Source organism: Branchiostoma floridae, chromosome 11, assembly GCF_000003815.2.
Source record: "Branchiostoma floridae strain S238N-H82 chromosome 11, Bfl_VNyyK, whole genome shotgun sequence".
NCBI lineage: Eukaryota > Metazoa > Chordata > Leptocardii > Amphioxiformes > Branchiostomatidae > Branchiostoma > Branchiostoma floridae.
Window position 1 is genome coordinate 5,119,896 of NC_049989.1, and position 22,523 is coordinate 5,142,418.

At 41.9% G+C, this 22,523-nt stretch overlaps 3 protein-coding genes across 4 annotated transcripts; 2 read left to right on the forward strand and 1 right to left on the reverse strand.

The window, feature by feature from the left end:
* Positions 1 to 380: 380 nt before the first annotated feature.
* Positions 381 to 7,827, forward strand: LOC118425626. Its single transcript, XM_035834590.1, has 14 exons — positions 381 to 538; positions 1,086 to 1,305; positions 1,690 to 1,796; positions 2,228 to 2,362; positions 2,717 to 2,939; positions 3,299 to 3,458; positions 4,355 to 4,527; positions 4,762 to 4,901; positions 5,154 to 5,338; positions 5,872 to 6,089; positions 6,391 to 6,585; positions 6,929 to 7,081; positions 7,213 to 7,351; positions 7,629 to 7,827. The coding sequence occupies exons 1-13, from the start codon at positions 445 to 447 to the stop codon at positions 7,343 to 7,345; spliced, it is 2,136 nt and encodes a 711-aa protein (XP_035690483.1). The 5' UTR covers positions 381 to 444; the 3' UTR covers positions 7,346 to 7,351; positions 7,629 to 7,827.
* A 246-nt stretch (positions 7,828 to 8,073) lies between these two features.
* LOC118425627 (2-(3-amino-3-carboxypropyl)histidine synthase subunit 1-like) lies at positions 8,074 to 20,358 on the reverse strand. 2 transcript variants are annotated; one of them, XM_035834592.1, is made up of 13 exons: positions 20,238 to 20,358; positions 14,105 to 14,217; positions 13,655 to 13,734; positions 13,380 to 13,449; positions 13,168 to 13,231; positions 12,439 to 12,560; positions 11,697 to 11,851; positions 11,125 to 11,243; positions 10,582 to 10,650; positions 10,004 to 10,160; positions 9,037 to 9,137; positions 8,750 to 8,828; positions 8,074 to 8,468 (listed from the first exon to the last, which is right to left on the reverse strand). In XM_035834592.1, the coding sequence occupies exons 2-13, from the start codon at positions 14,196 to 14,198 to the stop codon at positions 8,175 to 8,177; spliced, it is 1,404 nt and encodes a 467-aa protein (XP_035690485.1). In that variant the 5' UTR covers positions 14,199 to 14,217; positions 20,238 to 20,358; the 3' UTR covers positions 8,074 to 8,174. The 2 variants fall into 2 exon arrangements, with proteins under 2 accessions (XP_035690485.1, XP_035690484.1); XM_035834591.1 differs by lacking the exon at positions 20,238 to 20,358 and adding an exon at positions 14,650 to 14,668.
* On the forward strand, positions 14,940 to 21,880 carry LOC118425628 (sulfotransferase 1A3-like). The gene is made up of 6 exons (XM_035834593.1): positions 14,940 to 15,411; positions 18,331 to 18,557; positions 19,032 to 19,158; positions 19,508 to 19,608; positions 20,243 to 20,417; positions 20,831 to 21,880. The coding sequence occupies exons 1-6, from the start codon at positions 15,243 to 15,245 to the stop codon at positions 20,989 to 20,991; spliced, it is 960 nt and encodes a 319-aa protein (XP_035690486.1). The 5' UTR covers positions 14,940 to 15,242; the 3' UTR covers positions 20,992 to 21,880.
* The last annotated feature ends 643 nt before the right edge of the window (positions 21,881 to 22,523 follow it).

Consider the following 22,523-nt stretch of genomic DNA (forward strand, 5'->3'; position numbering starts at 1 on the left):
CGCACCATTGATATAGGCAATATATTAAACACAAAATATCATTCTAGAGGAAAATGAGTCATAAACATGCGGTGTACGAATTGAGACGACAAGATTCCAATTCAGAAATACGTACCCCATCAAGCCCAATTCCCCCTTGAGAATTACGATGACCAGTGTAATATCTAGGTCATTATTTCGTTAGTGTAACAAATGTGACAAGAAGCTAACACAGTCAGGTGCGGCTAATTGGATTGAACATCCTTGATCTCAAGAATGAACATACATATGCAAATGATTTTAACGATCACGTGAACGACGTTCCAAGATTGCCGATACATTTCTGTCTGTCAGTACAAATTAAATCATCCGTATGCTAATCTCCTTACCTTTCGAATTACTTAATGATCACCGTCAGCACAGGTGTTTCCCTAAGACAGGAGGGCGTGCCACGTCATAACTGTCATGGTGGCGCCCGTGTGCAGAGCAGACATGGCAGTCAAATCGCTCATTTTAACGCTGCTTTTCAATAATCTGGTACTTTGTGCGGCAGATAAAGGTATGTGATTTTGAGGAAGAGATATTTCTAAGCTAAGCTTGGGTGAAGATTCCATGTAGCTGTTTTTTAATCGCGCGAAAGCAGTTTCTTGAAATGGTAACACGTTCACGTACATGTAACTTTTTTTCCTGCCAGTCGCTATACTATTGTTGCTTGGGTAGCCGCTATTGTCAGTAATAGGTCTTAACTCTTCTGCCAGTGATTAAGCCCGTAACTCGGTTTCCGTTTAAGATTGAAAAATACGTTTTTCAATTTATCATAATGATTTACATTTTTTGTCTAATGTAACAAATAGAATCAAGTTTAAACCATATAGGGAATCTCTTTGAGTTATTCATAGAAACCGTTGGCTACCACAATGTAATAAATAGAAAACACAAAACAAAAAACACAATCAAATATGATGATGGTACTGTATGTTATGAAATATGTTCACGTGAGGACACTGTGTCAAACTTAAAGGACCTTTACATGAGATCCCTCTACTATGAAATTCTCAATGGAATGTTCTTAAAGTTGAATGTTCTCTTACTGTTGTTACTGTTAGTGACTGTAAGAGTGCAGAAAGATGAGCCACAATGTGTGAACGGACGATGCCATCTGCCCACCGGACGGGGGATGAGTCAGGACAGTTCCATTGGAGGCGACAGGGGTGATAAAGAACCCACACCGTCTTCAGAGGGTCTCCTGAAACTACTGAGGGACACGGCGGTCCATACAAGATGGATGGGTAAACGTGCTAGGACTCACCAAACCCAAGGGAGAAGGTAATAAGCCCTTTCACAGAGACCAGAACGCATGTGCGGCGACAGGTGAAGGCCCCGATAAAGAAAACAGTCCTTGTCTCGACCATTGTTTTGATTTGCATAACAATCAATATCCAGATGGGTTTTCTTTTCTTTTTCAGGGCTTTTACCCTTGTTATATCACCTAGAATTCTTGTCGCCGAACATGAGTCCTAATCTCTGTGAAAGAGGCTATACTAGAACGTAGTAATGATTGTTGTATCTTCATTTTAGTGGTTCAGCGAGAGCAAAAAGGAAGGGGGACGCCATGTACTTAAGAATTATTCTATCTTCAGTTTAATTGTGCACGTGATTATACGACCACGAGTCCGCATGATGTTATTGTTTGTTTTATTCACATCTCAGGTACTGGACAAACTATGTCTGTAACGCTCGCGAGGTGGTGCCGTCTCTCTGGGTCTGTGATGGGACTGCCGACTGTATGAACTCTGAGGACGAGAGCGCTTGTCTGGGTACGAAACCAAGACATGCTAGCTTGACAATACGTACACCATGTTCAAATACACAGTTAGACACAAATTGAGGTTGCTAGTAATTACTCTGGTCAAAACGCAAAGCAAACAACGAAAAGCAAAGTTCCCTCTACCATGCCATCAATGTATGGAATACCCTAACACTCAATATGAAATCTCTGCCCGGCCCTTTTAACTTTTTAAGAGAACAAATTGTGAATTTAGTAAAGAAAAAACAATCCACCATTTGTTCTCAAGTTCATTACCTGAAGTTCGTTGAATGTTTTATGATATGATTATGTACATGTATGTTTCTTTTAATCCTGTAATCCGCTTGTCTGTATGGCGATTAATCTTTTGCTAATGGGTATCTCAAGAAACACAACAAAAAATAGAATCTAACATCCAGCCAATCCTGTATGTTTGAATAGGTTACTGTGGAAACTACGGCTATCCAGTGCCCGGATGTGAGTGTGACGTGGGATTCTGCATGAACGATAGACCTTCCCCCGTCTGCGCATGCGGCTTCAGGGACTGTCTGTTCCCACTACCGAGATCGTGCAGACGTTTGTATACTGCTCTGGGTTGTGTTTATATGTTCACAACCCAGACTCCAGATCCTTTTGATAGCTTTGTATGAATTTCGGTATCTGAGTAGATATAGAGATCCCAAAGATACATGGCGATTCTGAGCCCTAGCGGTATTGTAGGGTACTGTTGCATCAAAGACCGACACCCCCATCCTTAAGATATTGTAGTATACTCAGCTAGGCAGCCGTCCCCGACCAATTACCCCTCATGGGAAGGAGATTGCTTGGCTTGATTAAGGAAAGAAGGGAACGATTTTAATAGAAATGTGAAATGTCACATCGCGGCATGATGGTGTTATGTATCCCATATGATTGTGTCTCCCCTACCAGGACCTGTATTTCTGGCGCTGCCGGCCTTCAACCCGACCTCCATCGGACTGAAAAACCTGCAGGAACCACAGTGTCAGGCGGAGATGGACCTCATCTTCCTGCTGGACGGATCCGCCAGCGTCGGGCATCTCAACTTCGAGAAGGAGAAAAAGTTCTGTCGACAGCTAGTCAGTGATTTCGACATCGGGCCAGACAAGACACGTGTTGCTACCATCCAGTACAGGTGTGCGCTGGTGTGCGCGCGTTTGTGGTTGTGTATGAGTGTACTAGTATGTGTGTTTGTGTGCGAGATTGTTTGTGTGTGTGTGTGTGTGATTATCTCTTTGTGTGTGTGTCAGTGCTTGTGTGTGCGCGCGTGAATGCCCGTGTGTGCGTGCGTGAGTTCCTGCGTGTGTGTGAGTATGCGTGTGTGTTTGTCACGGTTATATGTGCCCCTTGTATGTGTGCCCCATACATGTGCATTTAACACGGTTATGGTCAATGTATATCTACGTACATACAATTTCTACTTCTACGTTGTGACGCTCATTGCAAACTTACGTCATAAATACGTCATCGACGATCACTACTATCATTTTACAGCATTGATCAGCAGGACGAGTTCTGGTTCAACCTGACTGACGTGCACAGCCTGAGGAACGCGCTGGGACAGATCGTGTACATGGACGGGCCGGGCACGGAGACGGGGAAGGCCATCATGTACATGGTCGGCAGGTTCCAACAGAGACAGGGCGCCAAAAAGGTCAGAAGGCAGATGTGACTGTCGACGTCTCGTATGGTAAAACTAGTTTGCCTTAACGGAACTAAGCAGTAAACATGCACAGGCATCTTTTGCTTCTATATATATATATATGTCCGACAAAGGTCCGTACCAGTTTATCATAACCTGAAAGAATTCTACTTAGTAAGATGCCCATTTCAGCCATCAATAAGGATATAAATTTGAATTCATATCAACTTGAAGACAGTCTAAGTACCACCTTCTGTAGTGAGCCCTGGCTCCATACTTTCGCTTGCAAACCACGGAGCTACCAGTAACTTTGCATGTTGTATGATATCATAAATACGTGAATTACATTGCATGTACAAATTCACATTTACCTGTTTCGACATCCAGCATGCCAGACAGTACTTACGTTAAAGCCAAAACGAATACACACCCCCTGTAATGTACAGCATAACCTAACTAAGGCATTTCAGCACCAAGGACAGATGCCGTCCTCCAATAGAAAACTACTGTAGTATACGTCGTCAGCGGTTCGTAACATTACTGAAACCGATCGTTGACTCTTCCCCAGATTGCCATCGTGATCACAGACGGTAAGAACAACCCCGAGTCGCGGGTGGGGTGCGCATGGCGGCAGACCTGTAAATTTGCGCATTGTGTAATATTCAATAGCTTAGTATGTGATTTAAATTGCGTGATTTACCTGGTAACTTCAAAGTTTAAACATCCAGCATTGCTGACAATACGTAAAGCAAGCCACGAGAACACACCCACACCCTATAATGTACAGAACAGTTAATGGAGGGCATTTCAGCACCAAGGACAGATTCCGGCCTTCTATGAAAGCTATTGAAATATACGTTGCTAGCGGTTCGCCACACAATACAAACCGTTCTTTGACCCTTCCCCAGATTGCCATCGTGATCACAGACGGTAAGAACAATCCCGAGTCGCGGGTGGGGGTGCGTATGGCAGCAGACCTGGCGCGGGAGGACGGCATCACGCTGTACGCTGTGGGGGTGGGCGCCGAGGTGGACATCCGGGAACTTACAGACCTGGCGGGAGATCCAAGCAGAGTCTACAAGTAAGGAGGGTCCGTTATATGTGGGAGGGATGGTTATGGTCGTGGAATCTTTTGTCAATGTATTGGAAGTCGGACAAGAAAACCGGAGGCAGTCGAAGCAGTGTTTAAAACCACAGAGTGGAGTCATAGCTACAAAACCAAGTTCTTTTAGTTAGTAAATAACGTTTATAACGTTATATTCAAAGAGTAAGGTAAAATGTTCTGAATCTCTCTGTTTCACCTGTTATTTTCCAGCGTTGAGGACTTTCAGTCGCTGTCCGCGTTTGCAGAACAGGGTCCGCTGCAGACGGAGTTATGTCTGTCTGAGACAACGTCAGATAACCGAACTTCTGGATTCCCGGGGAGCAGCCGGTCGGGTCCTATTTCTTCAGAAGGTGATTTTTGGTAACACCTCAGGTGCTCGCTGAGACATTTTAGGTTTACAAATGATAACAGACAGGCTCACCATGCAACATATGAGCCTGTATCAGTAATTTATCTGGGACAGGCAGCATGATTGCACTTCTATCTTAAAGCATATAAGGTGCTAGAATTTATATAAAGGGGTGAAAAGCATCAATATGGGTTGGAACAGTCCCAGCATTACGTTTACCTTCTGTTGTAATTGACGACTTCTGTTTTTTCAGATCTCCGCACATACGCCATCATATCCTGCTCTTCGTTCTACATGCAAGTGGACTTCCCACGGAAATATTTTCCACAAGTGTACGCACCAGCACTCCACCTAGCGGATCAGTCCTGTACTGCACGGAGCAACAGTACTCACGTCAGCATCCTGGCCCCACTGGTGGGATGTGGAACAACCAGCTCGGCAAGTATATAGGAAATAATGCAAATGTGATATATAAAGTTGACATTCATACTTCATGAATTGCGATCTACATTAAAATAGACATTGAAAGAGAAAAAGGAAAATTGTTTGGTTGGAGCTGATCCACGAATGATGAGTTAATTTTACCTTTGCGTTTTTACAACCTGAACATTTACTTATCGATTACTCATGATATGAAAGATATATCTCACTTCAAAAGTGCTCACTGAAAGTTTATTCTTTCTTCTCTAAATTCCAATAGAACAGAAATATCAAACTCTAAACATGCTTGTCTATTTGTTAATTTCTTTGTCTTTGATTCATTTGAATTTCGAATTTGAATTTTCAAAAACAGAAGCCTAAATTACAACGGAGATTACAATTGTGAGATTATAATTTTCTCAGCCACTTAATTTGTGACATTGAAGTATCAAGACAACTGTCTCTTGCACGTTGCTAGATTGAAAATGAGCTGATGTTTTTTTTACTTTGCACCATTCCAAATTAAATCTAACCATTCCATCTCTACACAGATGACTCCAGACTCCATCCTGTACCGTAACAAGGTGATAGAGGACGGGCGCTTGCTCCCTGGCTCCTCGTCCTCCCCGATCACCCGGGCCTGCGGGTTTGAGCTGGACTTCACCTGCCAGATGCCACGGCGCAAGTCCCTCCTGACCGACTACAACCCCGTAGTCCAGCCAGACAGGTTCTACGAACAGGGCATGGGGAAACTACAAGCTGTTTTAAGGTGGGAAACAAGAACTCATTTTACAGTGGCAAGTGAAAACAGTTTACACGTTACAATAGTGAGACAAAGATGTGAAAAGAAAGAGCATTTTTTGCAGTGATATGTTTGTTTACGGTGACAAGTACAAACATGTTTTTAGGGAGAGAACTAAGAACCTATAGACACTGTGTGGTCGTTTCCTATGTGATAATACTGAAATTTCGGCGTTTCTCACATCTACCTTTCTTCAGCTTCCAACCGACTGTTTCTTCTTTATTCCTTGTTGATCAAACTTTTACTGAAAACCAAACAACCATCTCAGGTTCTGCCGTGATGCCGACTGCCTGTCGTACAACACTGACTCCCCGCTTGTCGTCAAGATCGGTGGCAACATAGTGGTAGAGATCGAGCTCCTGAACTCTGACCCTGATCTCAGCATCATGGTGGAGGACTGTATGACCACGGACACGCCCGCTAACACTGGTGGGGGGTACCGGTGGCAGATCATTCAGGAGGGGTGAGTCTGTGTTTTGTTTTGTTTATTAGGTTGGAAAAAGTACACACACTTGGTACACGATGCAGAGTCATTGTGGTGCTTTTAGTCACTGCAACTACATGTACAGTACAGCATATATAAAGGAGGGTGCCCTACTTTTTTCTAAAATTATATTTAGGGCCTCCTCTCCTCTGATACACAAAAAACAAAAGTACATATGGCGGTTGGGAGAGAAAAATTATTTTGGGGCAATACTGTTTTCAAATACTCAACATGCTAAACTTATATGTGAAAATGGACTAAGAAGGTGCGTAATGCTGTTGACATGCCAAGCATTAAAACAAGCCTACATGTTGTTTCCCAGGTGCGGTGTGGACCCCACCTACCACCAGCTAGCCGCCCCACGCCACTCGGCCGAAAGGTTCAAGTTCCAAGCCTTCAACTTTGTCAGTGATGTCACCAGGGTCTACCTGCGGTGTGGTGTCCTCGTCTGTAGGGCTTCTCAACCAGGGAACAGGTGATGAATTGTACCTTTCTTCTATTTGATCTCTGAATACATGCCGAAAGGGAATATGGTAACATTTTCTGCCCGTTCTGAAACACTTAGGATATCAGAAATAAAACTCTGACTTCCACCATATCTAACAGGTGCGCCCGTGGGTGTGTCAGACCAAGGAGGTTGAAAAGAGGAATGAGATCAGTGGTGAACCTTGATGATGTCATCATCCACGTCATCTCTGGCCCTCTTGTTCTCCTGCTACAGACGACACCGCGACCCTAAGGACAAGTGAGTCCAAACTGCCAAAACAGACTTGTTTTGCATACTTTATATATTATAGCGATGATACTGTTTTTTGGGCCTTAGTGGTATTCAAGTAAAAGTCCATTCCACGCCAGTTCATCGCCAAATTGATTAATTCCATGGCCCCAGCAGACTAGTTTAATTGCATCCGCCATTGTAGAGTTCATCACTCATTAATCCATTGTCTCTGGGTATACCTTGTTTGTGGAAAGATTTTACTGTCCAATGTGTTTTGAAATGATTTTTCTTTTGCTCTATGCAGATTGGAGACTACTGAAGCTTGATATTCGTGACATGACAACTGCTCTCGGATTGAATGAAGAGTTCGACAACCAATGAAGATATTTCTCAAGAATTCGACCAAATGTGCATAAATGAATCTAGATTTATATGATAAAATACTATTCATATAACTGTCATTCTGTTGAGTAATAATAATGATGAACTTGCATGGAGATAAATTTCAGAGTTTGTGTCTTTCATGTATATATGTGTGTTTTCTAACTAAACACTAAACACATAAGAACATTTACCTCTTAGAAGACCCACAAATTTCATGAACTGCTTATTCAAATTTCCCGCCTAGTTCAAATTAAATTCTATTTCTTCAATTTGCCATCACCTACCAACAGACATGCCAAATATCATCAACAACAGTTATTTTGTTCACAGGCAAACAGACAGACACACACACACACACACAAACATAACCATCTCAGCCAGAGTATATGTATTCTTCACATCTGCCAATTTTACTGCCACTTCACAATCTATAACAGTTGCCTCTTAGGGTATTTGGGTATTTACTTTACTGTTGTGCATTTTTTGAACACGACTCATTTCCACAACATGATTTCTTCAGAGCATACTGTGCCAGGTTTTCAACATCAGGTTTTCTATCAGTTCTGTTATCACACGAGCTTGTTGGGGTAGTCTCCTGCGGACTTGACGTTGGCTTCGCTGTAACAGTTCTTTTCTGTCGGACGGGACGTGGCGGCCGGTGCTTCTCGTTATTCACAGTCCAGGGCCCCAGGCTGGAGTTAGCGTAGTAGTCCATGGGATAGGTGTTCTGCCAGGATATAGCATCAAGTGCAACTGAGGCCTGGGAGAAATAAGAGAACATGATTCAAACAAAACGAACATTACACATATGTATATACAATAAGGTAATAAGAGATAGAGGACTCCACCCAAAAGTAAGAGCACTGAGGATGATAGCGATGATGTATTGCGCATATAGGGAATCACGTAAACACATGCATACACAAGGATACACATGCACACACAAGGACACATGCTCAAATATGTAAGTGCTAAGATACTATGCTAGAGATGGACTCTCTCTCGGACGGACAGAAAGATATATATATAAGATTTCCACACCTCGTAAGGTGAGAGGAGAGGCTTGGTGAATGCTGTTCCCCAGTCTATGGACAGTCGTGGACATGCCACCTGGATCCATCTGCAGAAACAACATTAATGTGGACATCTTAACTTTTACTGGAGACAAGCTGGAAACAGATAGAGATCCATCTCATGTACTTTAACAGAGATTGTTTTACTGAAAATGCTAGGGCAGCAAAATGATTTGTTCCACCTTTATGATTGAACAGGTTAAGCAAAAGATACACACAGACAGATTGATATAGATAAATATAGAAATAACTTACGCGTCTACGTCTGAGAACATGTTGAGTTTGTCTGGGAAGACTTCTGACAGTAAGACTGTGACATACTCCTTACCACACTGCTGTAGCTTCTCTCCAATGTGCTGTAACAGTGGACACAAGAAATCCTCATCATACATACTATCAAACCTGCAGCTGGTACATAAAAATTCCACAGCTTACGAGGGGCGTTCAAGAAGTAATCCACCTGACCCACTTCCAGTTGTCTGATCTAGATGAAATTTTGCATATGTAATGATTCATATCTCTATGGGTTATGTTGCAAAAAACAGCTCTGAACTAATTTTGGTTTTTGATTTAAAGGTGTTTGAACTGAGTCAGGTGTGAAATGGACCAGGTGTGAAATGGAGCCAGTTGAGTGTCGCGCAGTGATCCGGTTTTTGTATTTGAAAGGACGCATACCAAATGAGACTTTTGATGAAATAAAAGAAACTTATGGTGATGATTCCCCATCATATGACCTTGCAAAACGCTGGCATTGTGAATTCAAACATGGCCGGAAGTCTGTGGAAACAGCTCCCAGACCTGGTCGTCCCTCTTCTGCCATTGATGAGGCATCTGTTGCAGGACCAACCTGGGGCGTCCTACAAAAACGGTGTATAGAGCTGCATCAAACGATGGTAGAAAATGCATAACTCTGGGTGATTCCTATGAAGAGAAAGACTAATAACTGCACCAAGTTTCATTAATCTCCTCCTTTGGGAAATGGGTCAGGTGGATTACTTCTTGAACGCCCCTCGTATAACCTTAAGCTAAGTGTATCTCTATACTGGTACAGTACTGATACTGATACTGAGACATTTGGAACCTGTACTTTTTCCTGTACTAGTACTGTGCTGTACTGTGTGTGATCCTGAAGCCCTACATCATAGTTTACTTGAACAAATAATCTTCAGAGTTAACCTGAACAAATGATAAACACATCATCCAACAAAACCTGATTCCTTACCTCCAGGACCTTAGGAGACCCCTGTCTGCCCAGGGTACCCAGGATCAGCCCAAACTTGTTCCCCTGTGCAGCTGTCTGGATGGCCTGGTGTCTGTTGTGGTGCATTAGGTCAATGTCATAGTACTCACGGGAGAACACCTTACTGTAGGGGTCATACCTGTGCATGGGGGGAGAGAGGTACATACAGCAGATGAACAGGGAATAATTGCATTATGTTTCTCCTATAGCAGCACTTCCTAGCAGAACAGACCTAAAGTGCAGTCAGAGACTATAAACTGGTACAGTACATGTAGTTTCAAATTCAGTTCAATCTCTGCAAATCACTGGATGATATAGGAAGATTATACATGAGGATTACTGCAGTTAGTGACTTCATCATCTTCTACCAGTTTTTACAGTTTGGGCTTTGAATGTATAGCACTGACTCCTTCTGCAAGTCCACTCTAGTGACACTGAAGAAGAGTACTGAAAGTCACTCCAGTTGCAGGGATTGACTTGTCTAAAACCGTGGTTTACCTGGACTTCAAATCTTCACTAATGTATGAAATGAAGAAATGAAGAAGCTGTTTGAGTCTGACCTGTACGCTGGAACTTCAGGGTTGGCAATCATGATAGCCTCCAGGTGGAACCGGCCGTCACCTAGGTAACTGGGGTGGGAGGGCGGCAAGAGGAACAGCATTCAGACATTTCTTCATTTTGCAAAAATTACTTTTGACTCGTTACTGTGGGAAGCAGTACTTAACATCAAACTATATATATGTGAACACACAAACACTTTGTAAGTGATATAGTGACATATGGTTTTTGTATGTTGTACTCTTTGTAATAATCCCTTCTCTTACAATACTGTGTCTTAAATCTAACAACAGATGATTCATCGAACAAGAAATTTATCTTTGCTGGTTACCTATTGACATTTGATACACATCCAACCATCAAAGTAAAATGCATACTACCATGATGTTCATTCTGTTATATGCAGCATCTTTTGCTGTTTCTATTATGGGTTTCTCAGGGCTGATATCAATTGTCATCTTATCATGGTCATTGATGACCAAAGGGGGCCATATATGGATGGCTAGCGCTGTTTCTGTTCCTAGATACAAGCTAGTACCACTCACATGATGGCATCCGTGTCCTGTAGTCTGGGGGCAGTACAGCCCAGGATCTCCCCTGGGGACAGGGGTTTGGACTGGGGAACATGAACTTTGTAGTCTGTACTCAGCTCTTGCTTAGCAGCCTGTGGGAAAGGAAAACAAAATGGGTGATCAAAAACTAGACACATTTAAACTACATAACTATGAATGTGGTTCTATCTTCCCACCACTTTTGATTCACTTCTGATGTCATAGCACTTCCAGTTTCAGGAAAGTCTGCACATGTACAGTGAATGAGACATTTGATGAACTGCGGCGAGATCAACTGAAAATTCATGATTCCTCTGTGAGGGAACAAAGCTTTTACGACTTAAAAGTCAGGAAACCAAGAAGTTTAGTAGTGTAGGTACCATTTGATTACTACCAGCCCTGGTAGTAATTGGTAGCCTGGAGTCCAGCCTTGTTCGCTTTAGTCTGCTCCTGAAGAACTAAAGCGAACAAGGCCGGACACCAGGCTAAGTAATCAGATGATACCCAGGCTAGTAGATTAGGACCAAAAGATGCCTCCTATATCAGCACCCTCTGGCAGAACTTACCTGAAGTGCAGCCACAAACTGTATGGTGCTGACCAGTGCCAGGGAGGAGGGAGGGCTGAAGTTGTGCTTCACGGTCTCAATGAAGTGCATGGTGTCGATCTTAATGTCCACAAACACATACAGCATCTTCATCCCAGAGGTGGTATCAATGGGAACTGTATAACACAGGGAAAAAGAAATTTTTGCAAAAAAAATGAAAACGGGAATAATGAACCTTGCAGCTTGCTGTAAAGAGGGTCAATATACATGCATCTTGGTAGGATAGCCATGAAATGATTCTAGATCTTGAGAAAGACATACCCATAATGTCCAAACAATTTGAAATGATCAGAGGTCTTAGACTTTGTTCTCCTGACCCTTTGTTTGTCATGAAATGCAGTTTATCATGTTATTTCTTTGACTTTGACTTTATTCAGATCCACTTTTAGCTATTACAAAACAATTCTGCCAACTAACATCCTAAAATGCCATAGAGTACTTACTTATAGCAAACTATCAGAATGACTACACTTGCCAATTCCAATTATGCATTAAAGGATAGCACTACCTACTCTATATACTGATCGGTTCATCATAGTAGTAAAAACAAGAATGAAAGATGGAATAAATGGATGGATGAAAAATAGATGAATGAAGATAAATAAGGAGAAAATAAATAGGTGAATAAATGAAAGAAGATAGACATCAGTGTGTAAGTAAGTGTGAGCAAGGATGTTATAGAAAGAGTAGAAAGTTTCCTTACTGAGGCAGCTGTGCCCATAGTGCACCATGAGGCCGGCACCCAGAGCCTTAGCAGTGAAGTCATCCACACAGCAGGCACCGTATGTCACATCTCCCATTATCAGGGTGTCTGCTTCTGTAAATCTGACAAACAAAGAAGAAAAATATATACTCTAATCCCAATCTTTTCGGTGCAATGGCTGTGTGGGTAGGGTGTTTGCATTGCATTCGGTAGGTCGAGTTATACCAAAGACTTAAGAAATGGTACAGCTTTCTCTGCTAAGCACTCAGCATTCGGGAAAGAGTATGGAAGTGAAACCCACTACTATAGTGATTGCACAAAGTTGTGTCGCCAAGGGCTACTGAAATGGAGATGGATGGTGCCCTATCAGGGCATAATTGGGAAGGACTTTGATGAATCCTAATCTTTGTAGCACAAAAACCTGTAAAACGCTTATGGTACAAATTTTTTTCATTGTTAAAAGCTTAAGGTTCTGCCATTTGCTGTGCCTTCTTTTTACTCTCTGTTTATTTACTTGCAAGTGTTACAAAACACTAAACAGGCTCACAGGCAGCGTAGCTGATTACACTAGTTAACATTAATTTACTCTTAATTAATGTAAATACTAGTGACCAAATGTAAAGGCTGTCAGAAGAATTCCATGTCTGCGTCAAATAAGATTCCTCATTTTGTGGTATCGTCCTGTTTCTGGAAAAGTTAGTCACTTGAAAAACAGAAGAAAGGACAAACCTTTCTATGATGTCTGCTATGGTGGTTGCAAACATCAGGAGACCTTCTGGGAACTGTAAGGCCACTGTAAAATGAACAAGAGTTGAACTTTATCATTGTTTAGCATTAGGAGGTATAATGAGCAGGAAAAAGTTGAAATGCTGAATTTTTTTTTTTTACAAAAAAGCAAGTCAATGATACCTTACAAAGTAACAGCAACAAAAGACACTCACCTCTTTTGGCTCCTGAAGATTTCACTCTCCAAACTGTCTTGAAGATCTCAAAGTTGTAGTTTGAAGGCAACTGAAACAGGCAATGAAAATTGACTAGTAACCACTTTCATTATACTAATCCTAGAAAAAATGACCTCCGTGTGTAGTGTAACGTTACATACATACTGTCAAAGTCATATAGATCCCTAATGAAGCTGAACTATGCTAAAGGTTTATTGGTCCTCGGGTGACTAAATGATGCCACATCAATACAATTAGCGATGCCCCTCCCCCACCTGTTTGACTGCCTGCTGTAGTTCCACATTGTTGAGGATGTCCTCTGGGATCTGATGTGCCAACCGTGCTGTAGCTCCACCTGTTAAGCACACATGGAAACGCAAAAAATAGTCATGTTGTTACTTTTATTGTGTTGTCACTTAAAACTTTATAATCTATATGCTTCAACTGTGTTGCTGTTGTTGTCCTTATTCAACCTCTACCATTTGATACACTTGTCTCTAGCTGCTAGGTTACACTGGGTTCAATTTACTATTATTTAGTGCAGGTAAACTTTCTTGGTTTCGCTTTTAACGCTACATTTCCAATCACGCAAAAAAAGAAAACGTACGCCCCCCTCCCACCCTATGCACGCACGTACACGTTCATATGCATACATATCATCACAATCGACATTTCATACAGCAAGATACAATCGTTGATATGTACTATATCATTGTTACCCATACCCTTTGGTCCTGTAAATCTCCTCCTCTTTTCCGCTGAAGTTTTCGCGGAAATTACTTTAGGATCGCACAGTTCTGAACCGGAAACGGCAGCCATGTTCTAGCAGACGATGCCTCTGCAGTGCGGAGCAAAATGGCTAGGTGACGTTGCAACATAGAATAACTTTATTGCACTATACTCGTAACGTTGCCACCTTTGTGTTACCGTTACATTGAACTGAATTCAGTGGAATGAATTTTTTTTCCATCAGACGAAACATCTTTCTAGATGTTCATTCAAATTCATTCTCATATAATTCTGTTTCCAAAATTGCAAAAGAAGTGTGTTAAACAACGCAGTAACGTTATAGTCTCTATAATAATGTTGATATAAAGATCACTAACGTTACCAATTCAAGGTTATAAAGACAACTTTATGAGAACTTATTTACTTGAACAATACATAGTGTGTTCTCCTTCTTATGTATTTTTATTTTAAGTAAATACACTAACGTAACCAGAAAATTTAAGGTTATAAAGACACCTTTAGGTTCAATATATAAAGACACCTTTAGGTGCGCTGCAGTTGTAAGTTGAAGTAGTCATTACTGAATTCAAAACTCAAATGAATAATACATACATCCATTTACACATAATTTCACCAGGTTATATAAAAAGAAAGCCCCTGAAATCCTCCATTTTCCCAAGCGATGATAGAGCCCGTGATACTACACTTGCACTTGTCCTCAGCTGACCCGCATGGTGTCCCACGCCATTGACGTCACGTTTACGAGACCGCAACAGAACGAACCCGTTCTCCCAGAATGCAAATGAATATTAACAACGAGCCTTAAGCCTTAAGGCTATTTCACCATCGATATCGTATGCAACAATAGCTCTTTTGATACCATAAAATATCATCGAGTCTATATTTTCTGGCTGTGTAATTGTGGAGCTAACAGATAAGAAACGATCGGGCGGGTGAAAGTTCATTCCGAGTCCATGTGTCAAGTGTTACATGCAGAGAGACGGGTCAACTAAGAAGGACGGCATCGCGACAAGGTGAGACCGGGGCGGCGGCACCTTGAATCACATTCAGGGACTGCCCTAGCATTGTGTTTGGCGATGCTTTGTTCTCCAGTCGCCAGACCAGCCTTCCACCATGCCGGTTCTACACAGAAACCATTCCGTAGTTCCCCTCCAACCGTCTGACTATAGGGAATATCAGGGAGTCATGTTTTCGGCGCTATATCCGCCTGAAGACATCAGAGCACTTCAGGGATTTCAAGTTCGGGACGACGACGTTTTCATCGCGAGCTATCCACGGTCAGGTGAGAAAATGTTTGGTAGCACTCGAAGAACCAGCAATAATTTGTACGACTGCGTGGCGTTAATTAATTGAAGCTAATTTCAAGTCGTAACGTTAAGTTTGTTTAACGCTACACTTTGCTGAAGCTTGAAACAGCAGTAACATGAACAAGTCTTCGATTAGGTAAGGATTCTGTAATTTGTAACGATACCTCCTTTTCCAACAACAAAATCTAACCAGGTGCAACTGTGTACAAAGTGCATAGTCTCACCAGTAGAACGTTGCACGGCACCGTTATGAGTGCAGTTTCCGATCATAACAGATGTACGAATTTAGCTCATATTAGGCCGAACTATTCGTAAAATTACATTCATCATCTAATTGCATAAACTGTCGTCTAACGGCGTTTCTCACAAGTGCTTGATCATGGCGGCTGCACATGTTATTAGTGATACACATTTTGCTATATTATATAACCATAGTAACATATGTATGGTCAAAAACTCACCAGATTAATATTGCTAGTTCTAGTACATGACCAACAAAGGATGCACATACCACGAATTGAGTCTGTAGTAATGGCAACAAAAAATTAAAAATGGTCAAATTTTTCACAGTGCTATTCTTGTGTTCGATTTCGCACGACCACAGTATAACTATGATGTTAAAACGTTCCCCATACAAATAAAGCTGTTGATAGAAAATATAGCATTTCAAACGTATTGTAAGCAAAGGGCAATGTGAAATCATGTCTACATTTAAATGTGCTCTAGAGTTATTAGTTATATATGGCAACAACAGTAAAAATCCCCTGAACAACGGCTTAAAATCTGCGATCCTGTTGATATAGACGGTGGTTACACATCCAGGTGATACGATGTTCATGATAACAGTTACTCAACAAACTAGATGATTTTTGTCCAAAATCTATCCAGGTGCTTCAGTAACTATTATTTGCATATCTTGTGTATGATATACAGTGAATATCCCATCCCCAGATGGTGGTACTCTACCACATGGACAATGATTTACATGATGCGTATGTAAAATTGGCTACACAGCACGAGCCAGGGACACTGTATTGAAAATAGCATCCTTGAAAGAACTAGACACATTTGCCACGTGTATGTTTTGTCAAGATAGAGCTCATTAAAATCCTAGCCATATAAACAACTCACTTCTTTTTTTTTTTTCATTAGTCACTTCTTTACTGATAGCGAAAACACAACGAGGTGAAAATCTTAAAACATTTCAATGTCTGTGCACCAGAAGAAAGTGAATAATGTTACAGCTCATCGTAGGATTCAGCTTTATTAATATTCAACAACGTCTCACAAACCAACGTTACAGGCGTTTCCTTTTTTTCACTCCTATAAATTCAGCTACGCCAAACAAGGTTTATATTTCCGTTCCCAGCGGCCATTGAAACAGTAGCCGGGCGTAAATTTGGCAAAGGTTAGTGTCCCAGGGCAGGGCATGGCAGTGTCCTCCAGCCAGGCCAAGGTCAGCAACGTAATACATCAGGGTCACGTTCACAAATTGAATCTCCCTCCATCCGAGATTTCACCCGACTGTTACGTGTTGGAATCACACCTTTGTCTCTTGGTGATGGCTTCAGTGTGCTCAGTTATAACGTACAACAAGGGCCGTGAACGTAACATCAGTACAATACTGAGGCCCTGAAACTGGGGCGTGTTTGTTCTAACCCGCTGGAACTGTCGTCCTGTATTCGCGCCCTCCCCACCCCACGCGTCCTTGTCCCCCCGCTCGCGCGTATGTTTTGTTGCACCAGTAAAAGGGATAAAAACCGGCATCCGTAGAGAGATTGACCCTGACCTTGCGTAACCTCTGTCCCGTCTGTAAACCCGAACCGATCAGAAAAACATCTAATCTCCTCCACATCCGTCAACACGGGCCTCGGAGGTAAAGAAATACCTGTTAAATATTGATGGAGTCGCGGTTTTAAAGACTTGTCAAGGGCGCCATTGATCGAAATACCAAAATCGGAGGCGACTTTCGTGTTATTGGGACTTGACAAATGTAGATTTCATTTCTTTTATTCATATTTGTATGCAGGTGCGCAAAAACGTGCCCACGTATGAATACTGGGGTGATAAAGGTCGTTTCAAATATACATGTTTGTCTTGCATGCTCCAAAGCGTTTGGTAAATATACATGGAACGCAGTTTATAGCCTCAAGCCTCAAGTATTCGTCATTGAACGAACACTGTACAATTACAGTACGCAAAATCAATTTAACACGGTACGTTATTCTTAAAATCAATAGTTGTACAGATAAACGACGACCGCGCATTGTCACAAAGTTAGTTCTAAGGTATCATCAAGAATTTATACCTCGCACACTGCTATATCTCGTTTTTTATGCCGGCGCGCCCATTTAGACATACGAATATGATGCACACGTAATTAAGACTTCGTAAACAGACAAAAACTACAAATAGATACAAAGACAACCAATAGTATTATTTGATTTAAGAATGTATGATTAAACAAAATACGTTTGCTATGTATCAAAGATTCTTTAAAATTCTAGCACGTTTTTCTACCTTTTACCGTTCTGAAGTTCTGAACCGAAAAGGTTGAAAAATTACTTAGATTCACCATACTCCGTAAGTAAGTAATTATAAGTACTCTACTTTTGGATTCTACACCCTTAAAGTTTGGTCTGTTAGTCATAGCTATCACCTTCACCAAGAAGGTTATGTTTTCTGTGGCGTTTGTTCCCGTGTATGTCTGCCTGTAGCTAGCATGCGCATAACTCGAGAAGCTGTGGATGGATCATTCTGGTATTTGTTAGGGAAACGAAGGTCGGGTTCGATTATGGGCCTCCTAGCGACATTCTATGGTACTGCAGCGGAGGGTTGGTATCTTGTTTTTTTTTTGTGTGTGCTTCGCTTACAAGCCCGACTTTCTGTTCCAGGTTCCACGTGGATGGAAGAGATCGTGTCTCTCATCTTTAATGGCGGGGATGTGAGCCGGGTGGCGACCGTGCCGGTGTACGAGCGGGTACCGTGTCTGGAGGAGCGGCCGGTCGGGACCAGGGTGCCGAACCGCCGCCTGCTGGACGCCGCCGCGGGCCCCAGAGTCATGAAGACCCGCCTGCCCTGGAGCATGGTCCCGCCTCAGGTCCGGCAGGGGAAAGGCAAGGTGATTATGAGATAAACGAAAATGTGCCAGTTTTACGGCTCTGTCATATAACGTTATGACAGATGTTCCCAGTGCTGCAAAAGAACCAAACACACTTTTAATTATCGAGAAGAGTAGGGGTCACACGATGTGCTTGGTTAAAGCCGCAAGCTATAGCAAAGCCGCTTTATTGTAATACTGACTTCAAAGATCATCATGCTTCATTTCAATTGAGGACATGATAAAAAATGAGTATCTGTCGCTTTAGGTTTGGAAAGTTCCCCATCTCTTCATGTTTCTACACAATGCTCACGCTCCAATTTTCGTTACTAGAAGTTCCTTCACTATTGCTAATTGTATTGTAGACCTAAATTTGTTTGTGTACTAGACTAGTAGTAGTACTTCATATGTAAGATTATCTCAGTGCCATGATCTGGAAGTAGATTGTTCCTTCTAGACCTGACTTGGAAAGCGCCCCCTGTCCCATCCCTACAGGTTGTGTACCTCGCCAGGAACCCCAAAGACACGTGTAACTCCCTTTACCACTTCCACCGCATGAGCCGATGTCATGTCACACCCGAGTCCTGGGCGGAATTCTTCTTTCACTTTGTCGAAGGCAAAGGTTTGTTCTAGAAAGATATTCATTCATTCATTTCCTTTCATTTCATGCATTAATTCGTTTTTTTGTTCGTACTTTCGTTAGCTCGTTCGTTCATTCTGAATATTTAATGGTAAAATCCCACCCAGAAACCATATATATGTGATATACTAGTATTCTATACAACCGTTGACAATTTATCAGTGACATTTTCTTCCTTTAACAAAGAGCAGTCAAATTCAAAGATTATTCGTGCATTGATATACCTTTCACTCTGCCCAATATAAACCATATGCAGTATAATATTTTTGATGGGTATAATAAAAAATGCAACTGTATTCTTTTGCGTAAATTTACTATTCTGTTGTTTCAGTTGAGTTCGGGTCTTGGTTCGACCACATCCTCGGCTGGCAGACACATGCCAGCACCTATCCCACAAAGATGCTGTTCGTCAAGTATGAAGATTTACACAAGGTAAGCTATAAACATTCATTAACGTTTTTATGATCATAGCGTAAACGTTTAACACCTTGTCAAAGGTGAATGACACGCTCTTGTACGTGGTGACACACCGGGCAGTTACCTTGCTGTTATTACCTTGCCGAGTAAACACTCGTATTATTCACGAACGTTCTGTTGTTGTAGTTCAACGTTTGCGCAGTACGGTGTCAATGCCCCACTACCAGGTTTGATCAAATAAACATGATATGCATCCCACATGGCATATCGTGCAGTTGAACTCTAGCGTGTGGAGGGGATATAAATAAGTTACCTATCATTGTGATGTGAACGGGGATCGTATCTGGTGTCAGGTACTGGCTTTACCCAGTTACGCACAACTCAGTGATGACATCTAGCGGAGTTGATAGAAAGATCAAGTCGTACTGCACGTTGTGATGGTCTATCTGCCAGAACGATCCACGAGCATTTGAAACATGAATTAGGCCACAGCAAGTAAACTTTATAGACGACATCCTCTGTGGAATCCAAACCTAATGCAAGCTTCGAAAAAATCAAGATGGGGAAAAACAAGTGGCTATAAAATCTACTTACTGTGGCTTTACACACAAATAAATACGAAACTCATTATTGTTTTTTCGTACCGTAGGACCCTCACATGGTCGTGGCGCGAGTGGCACAGTTCCTGGGCCGGCCCCTGCCGCCACAGACCGTGGACACCGTCGTCAAACACTGTCGGTTCGACAACATGAAGGCTAACCCCATGACCAACTACTCTAACGATGACCGCTTCGACTTCAGCCAATCAGAGTTCTTGAGAACAGGTGGGGAGATGACGTAGTTGTAAAGGCAGTGATGTAATGTACAGAACATGCAGAAGAGCCGACGTACTTTGAAAGCAGGTGTAAATTTTTGTCACGTTTTGGACGAAGTGCGGAAAACCGCATGTTCATCTCGTAACTAATTGATGTAACACAACATATGAAAACACTTTGTTCGGGTCCCTTGTATATTTATAAGCAAATGTGTGTACATCATGATCATCAATTATGAACAACGACTGCTTATAGGTGCCTTCTGTTAAATGTGTTCAATTTGTATCAAAATAATACCTACTAATCATTGCCTCTAACAATAATACATCATGACAATCAGTCATTCTCACCAGGTGTATGTTCACAATTGCGGTTTTCAACATTATGCTCAATGGACTGTTTTTGTTTTTCATGTCATTCAGGAACTGTGGCTAACTGGAAAAAGTTCTTCCTGGTCATCAACAGCCTGGATTTTGACCGGATCTACGCGGAGCGGATGCAGGCGAGCGGTCTGCAGTTTGATTACGACAGGACCGGCGAGTTCGGGGCGGACAGAGACCTGGACGATTATTGTTTCAGATAAAAAGATTCAAAAAAGTTAAGGCCATATTGATTTGATTGTATGGATGACATACTCTATGAATACCAAACTGATGCGAGCGTGCGAATAAAAAAAAGTATGGTAAAATGAAATCTTAAGTGGTCAGGAAGGTTGAAGAACGTACTTAACACAAAGAGTATGGTGTACCTTACAATAGATTCTTCATTTTTGTTCTTTCACATCTTCTTCTTTGACCTTGAAAATAACCTTGGCATCCGATGACATAAGAACACGTTTTTCTATATTTTGTTTTGAAATCTACAGCATGTATTGGCCCTACTTTGTACGACTAACAGTGTGGCTGAAAAGTTTTCTTTTTGGAAAAGGTCGAAAATTCATGCGGGCACGGATGTTATCCATATAATCAAACCCAACATGGCCTTATGTCAGGAAAATCACAATGGTGCTAAAGAAATAGATAATAAGTGAAATGCTTCGTCCAAATGATTTTCTTTACTTTTTTCTGACCACGTAAAATAGGAGTAGATCAAGTGGTGAATAGGTTGCAGTGTTTTTTTTTCTATCCTTTGTGTTTCTCATGATTTGCTGGTTACAAAAGGGAACGTGCATTGACCTTATGATTAAGGCTTTGAAAATACCTCAGATCATTATATGATCCTCCAAAACATGAATCTAATATCACTACAAATGCGTAAAATTACATTATGATACGGACATTGATTATTGCCAATGGTGCGCTTGTATATTCAAAATCTTTATTCAACCGTTGAAACAGCAGTTGAGTTGTGAATTGTATATGGTGTATTTGACCACTCTGCTGTTTCAGCCTCGGCAGCTAACTATTATAAAGCAACAGGAATATCGTCCTAACGTATTTTCCATCCAAATAAAGTCTTTTAACTGAAAACGATTATTCTTACCGAAAACAGTGGATGAGTAGTACTGCGTCATGACATCTTCAGCTGCTTCCTCCCATCAATGGGGGTTTCGCCCCCTAGCAGGACCCCCTCCGGGAGGCGGGGCAGGCAGTGTGGCCAATACTGCCTAGTCATGACCTTTCCAATCACGTTCATTGCTTCGGATCCAGATCCATCGTGATGAGCGTTCTGCTTCTTCGGTTAGTCTTCTGGTAGCATCTCTCCTCCTTTTCCCATTTACACCAACTGCTCCTAGTGTCTTCCATACTGACTGGCCAATAAAGCCTCTGGTCCCAACCTCCACTGGGTCGTGAAACTATGGAAGGCACTACTTTCCTCGAATACGCACTAGTACTTGGTACTGTTCACAAAGAATAGAAAGTGCGGAACTGTGCAGCTGTATTTGTGTTAAACTTACTGTAAAGGTGGTTGTGAACCTGCAGTCGATATTTTGTAGTTTCAGTTTCCATGAAATCGGGAAAACGCAAGAGACGTTCGTACTCGCAGAAAGTAAGAACGGGAATTTTGAAAGAGCACCCGGAGGTACGGTAACGGAGGTTCACCTTTATCCGTAGGGTAACCTCTATCGGTTCGTATTAAGAACTATGTATTTAGGGGTATCAAGTCAACAGATGG